Here is a 5,299-nt window from a genome sequence, read left to right as displayed (position 1 = left end):
ACACCACACACACACACACACACCGTGGCACACACTGAGACGCACACACACACACACACACCCGGTAGCACACAGACTGACGCACACACACACACAAACCCAAACCCACGGCACACAATCAAGCACACATTATCTCTCTACCTTTCTCTGCCATTGGCATTGGTCTGTGTCTCTCTGTCTCTCATTCTCTCTCTTTCGCTGAAACACACACACACACACACACACACACACACACACACACACACACTCACAGACACCAACGCGGCATCAACAATAAGTATAATAACACCACTAAGCAAAACACTTTTCTGTTCCACCGCTCACATTGAACACACACCGACACACACACTGACACACACACTCTCTCTCTCTCTCTCTGCGGACGGCCTGGTAACTGTAGACAGTCAAAAAGCAGCATGCACTACTAATACAAATACTCGGTCACCGCATTCCTCTCAGGATGATGCCTTTGTGCTGAGCACACATCTCCACCAATCAACACATCACATAGGCCGTTTAGCTAAAAACTAAAAAGCTCGCAACCAATCGAAGAGGCTGTTCTTTTCCTCTCGGCACGTGTGTTTGTTGATGTTGTTCCAGCGTCGCGGACGACGCTGGTATCTGCGGTCGGGAAGACTTTCCACGAATTTGCCTGCAGGGCGCCGCCATGTTTTCTGTGCTCGACTGCGAGCAGACCACAGGCACATTACACCCAAAATTCTTGTAGGCATACACAGACGCAACATAGCATATACAGACAATAACACCCACAACACTTCAACTGCATATGAAAGGAATAAAAATAAATCCGCAAATCAGTCGCGCACAATACACCAGTTAGAAAAACAAGGAGTACCAAAGCGGCGTGCAGAAACTAAACTGACTCGGAGACTGAGAAGAAACATTTATCACACGATGTGGATAGCAAACATTAAAATAAAACAGATAAGTCAAGCAAAAAATAAACACAAATATCGAAAACACAATAAACAAAGGTAAAGAAAACAAAAAGAGATGCTTGCCGACAGTCAGTGTGTGTGTGCGTGGTTTGCCGTGTGCGTCAGCGGGGTGTGTGTGTGTGTGTGTGTGCGTGCGCGCGCGTGCATGCGTGCGTAGGCTACGCCGGTTCTTGCGTGTGTGCGTTCGAATGAGAAAGAAGAGAGAGAGAGGATTGAACAATGAGGTCACGTTCTCTGTCACATGAATACATATACACACACTGAAGGCTACTTCGGACACGAACACTTGCCAACAACTGTGGTTGGACATGCTTTTGAAATGTAATATTTTTTCGACATGATTTCTGGACATACGAATGCCGCTGTGTTGCCTACTGAGAGGGGCCCAAAGGGTTTAAAATCGTGATCGTGATTGGCGTTTTTTGACCTTTTTGTGACCGTGATTGCCGAAATTTTTATTGCTGTGATCGTGATGGGACTTTGCCCGTGATCCGTGATGACACAAAAATCAAGTCTCGTGATCGTGATCGTCATTTGTTTTCGTGATCGTGATGGGCATTATTGCAAAGCATTTTATTTTTAACGTACATTTTTCACAGCTGTATCACTCTATGATCCTCTATTCGTCAAGGTGTTTGTGATCGTGAAAACAAAAATCAAGGTAACTGTGATCGTGAAAGCTAAAATTTCCCTTCCCGTGATCGTGATGATACCCCCCCTTTGGGGCCCTCTACTGATGTTGCGAATGATGAAGGTTTTGAGTTGACTGACCTTGAGGAGGGATTGCATCAGGCGTTTATCGTCTCAAATTATATCCTTGCTACTTTTCAGGAGTCAACTATTGCCATTCATGGTAACTTGGATAGTCAATGTTTTTATTTGTTTGATTCCCATCAAAGAAACAGAAATGGTAACCATTCTTCAAATGGCGCTGCAGTTTTGATGTCATCAAGTTAATTCCTTCGCAGAATTGATTGATTTTCTCAAAAGCCATTATCAATGTGTTTATCAATTAACACCTGTTCATTTCTGTCCAACTGCAATGCAAACTCAATGTGGAGGAAACAAGGATTCATTACAAACAAGTCATCCCTGTACATCAACAGATTTATGTACCTCAATCAATACTGCTAGTATGAGTGACAGGAATCTAAAAGAAAAAACAACCAAACGCAAATGTACTACTACTTCTACGACTCGTTTGAATGTAAAACAGAAATGTAACACTATCTGTGACAATGACGGTTCTACGACTCGTTTGAAGGACAGTATAGATCGAACCTTAACCCACAACTACGACAATTTGTGTCAGACTTTTTTGAACAGGAAAATATGCCTCTGTTCAACAGTAACCAAAACATGGAAGATGTTTTTGAAACTTTACAGAAATGTAACACTAGCCTATCTGTGACAATGTTGCTTTTGAATTGAACCCACATTTGTTGAACAGGAGAGAATGTTCCTGTTCAACAGTGCCCAAAACACTGAATCTGACGTTTTTGAATCTTTTCTGTCATCTAACTGAATCTGACGTTTTTGAATCTTTTCTGTCATCTAACCCAATTGCTCATGACTTCATCGATCTTGAACATGCCTACTTTTCAAAGAAAGACAGACAAAAGCGAAATCTGCATGTTAGCCATCTGCCTGAAATGGTCAATGCACTTTTGTAAAATTGTCACAGCTGTTATGCACTTTTGTGAAATGGTCAGTGCTGTTGTGCACTTATGCAAAACTTGGTGCTGTGCTGTTAACATTTGAACAAAATGCATTTTGTTCAAATGTTTAGTGCAACTTGCTACTATATAATCGCTGTATGCGCTTTAATTGTGGTAATAATGCACTGTTGTGAAAAGTTTGCGCTAAATGTTGGCACTATGCATCATTGTTGGAGCACCCTCCTGTAGATGCACCATGCTGAAAAATGTACTTATGAATCAAGCATTGACTGAAATAAACAATTTATATATCCAGCACAACATGCAATTCATTAACTTTTGACCCTAACCTTTAACACTTCCCAAAATAAATCTTTGATGGACATTGCATCGACGCTGTTCATTTTGAATGAACTTTTGCCTCAGGATAATCCTTGGGGCCATGAAATCTACTCCTATTGCCGCAATGGAAAAGACAGTTGGAGTTGAACCCCTTGAGAGCCGACAGCGAAGCAAGCTTCTTGCACATGCCGAAAAGATGAAGAGGCTACCAGACCACCCCCTGCATGACAAACTAAAAAGCCTGACAAAGAACAGGCTAAAACGGAAAAGCTTGAACCATCTTGTCAAGGAAGAGCAACGCATGCAGGCTGACATCTTGACGGCAAACATCGAACTGTGCGAGAAACTTGATCCAACCAACTGGCCCCCAAAAACCCTTAAAGCTGAAGTCAGAACCACCATCCCTGGCATTACTGTGAAGGGAGACCAGAGTGACGCTGTGCTGAAAGCTCTGACAATGGAAGAGATCGACAAGCGCTACCCTGCAGCTAGATGGACACACATCTTTACCGACGGATCAGCTGAAGACGCCACAAGAAACGGAGGATGTGGCGTATTCATCAAGAAACCAGGCCTGCCCCCAGTCTCGGTCTCAGCATCCGGAGGGAGATTGTGCTCCAACTACAAGGCTGAAGTTCTGGCACTCCACAAAGCCACAGAGACAGTCCTGCAGTGGGAAACCCGTCCCAAGAAAGCTGTCTTTCTTTCAGACTCTTTGTCAGCACTCCAGGCCTTGTGTTCGGGCAATCCAGACTCGACCATGGAACACCTGATGCAAAACATCAACACACTGGCCCAAACCACAGCGGTTGTCCTGCAGTGGATCCCTGCACACACGGGGATTGTGGGCAACGAAGTGGCGGATCGGCTGGCAAAGGAGGGCAGCAAAACTGAGCAGCAACCCTCTAATCTCACTTACGGTGAAGCCAGGACCCTAATCCGAAACAGGCAAAAATCCACCTTCAAAAAGAAAAACAATGGATATAATCCACACGGAGATGCCCTCCATCAGCTCACTCGTCACGAGCAGACCATTGTCTTCCGCCTCCGGACAGGCCACTGTGGACTAAACAGCCACCTAAAAAGGATCGGCATCAGACAGTCGGCCCTGTGCCATTGCGGAAAGGCGGACCAGACACCGGACCACTTCCTGCAGACCTGCCAACTCCACTGCAGTGAGAGGAAACATGTCTGGCCCACAGGGACATCGCTGCACACCAAGCTATGGGGCAGCACTCAGGACCTGGAAATGACAGCCCACTTCGTCAACATCACGGGCCAAAGAATCTAGACACAGCCATCGTCGAACGCTGAAGAAGAAGAAGAAGAATGAACATTTTTCTTGTGGTAAAGTGCAGCGCCGCACACACACACGCACACTGACACCATTTTCGAGTGTTTATCATCATCAGCTGGTGCACACAGGCCGCTTGACATTGAAGTGCTTTTATGGAACAGTAAACACTTCGTGTCCCCCCGTATACTGTTTAAGACCCAATTTCTCTTTATAATACCAGCCGTTATCTCCGTTTTAAGACTGACTCCCTCCCTCCCTAACCCCCCCCCCCCCCCCTGAGCATGATGTTGTAAAATAACTTGCCTCTATAGTTAGGTGTTGTCTGTGCATAATTGTAGCAATACATGCAACAGGAATCGGTCCTCAGCCTTAAACATAACGGTTGTGGTTCTGCGAGTTTAGATAACATTGGAAGTTGTTGTTGCTGCTGTTGTTGCTGCTGTTGTTGTTGTTGTTGTTGTTGTTGCTGCTGATGTTGTTGTTGTTGCTGCTGCTGATGTTGTTATTGTTGTTGTTGCTATAGTTCTAACTGGTTTACTCACGACTTGCATTGTAGCTAACTATATACCCTGGTGAGTGTGCACTCTGCACAAGCTGGAGTGCACCATCACACGAGTGAGTGTCCCACGGTGTGTGTGTGTGTGTGTGTGTGTGTGTGTTGTGTGTGTGTGTGTGTGTGTGTGTCATTGTTAGGCTGTGTATGTGTGTTAGTGTGTGTGCCTGTGTGTATGTGTGTGCATGTCTGTCTATTTGTCTGTCTGTGCTGTCAGCACACCTGATCTAGATTATCCGCCGGGTTGCCAGCTGTGCCAGGACTGCTGCTGTCGTGGTTTTCACACGTCAGTGCAAACCGGCTGCACGCAAAGCTTTGTATCTTACACTAATAATGACTTACAGATCGAATATGTGTATCAATTAGAAACTGTTTCATCATACGCGGATCCAAAACGTAACCTGATATTTGGAGGTAATTCAATCACTGTTTTTCTCAGTCTCACACTATCCATTCCATGCAAGTAGGAGACAGTACATCTTGGACCTCA

General features: G+C 44.9%; 1 protein-coding gene across 1 annotated transcript; it reads left to right on the top strand.

The window, feature by feature from the left end:
• The first annotated feature begins 3,083 nt into the window (after positions 1 to 3,083).
• LOC138980022 (uncharacterized) lies at positions 3,084 to 4,250 on the top strand. Its single transcript, XM_070352846.1, has one exon. It carries the CDS (start codon positions 3,084 to 3,086, stop codon positions 4,248 to 4,250), a length of 1,167 nt encoding a protein of 388 aa, XP_070208947.1.
• Positions 4,251 to 5,299: the final 1,049 nt, after the last annotated feature.

Source organism: Littorina saxatilis, linkage group LG1 (assembly GCF_037325665.1).
Source record: "Littorina saxatilis isolate snail1 linkage group LG1, US_GU_Lsax_2.0, whole genome shotgun sequence".
Lineage (NCBI taxonomy): Eukaryota > Metazoa > Mollusca > Gastropoda > Littorinimorpha > Littorinidae > Littorina > Littorina saxatilis.
This window is presented reverse-complemented; position numbering and strand designations above follow the sequence as displayed.

Coding starts and splice junctions, on each gene's coding strand:
- LOC138980022 (XM_070352846.1), top strand. CDS start 3,084: ATGGAAAAGACAGTTGGAGTTGAACCCCTTGAGAGCCGACAGCGAAGC.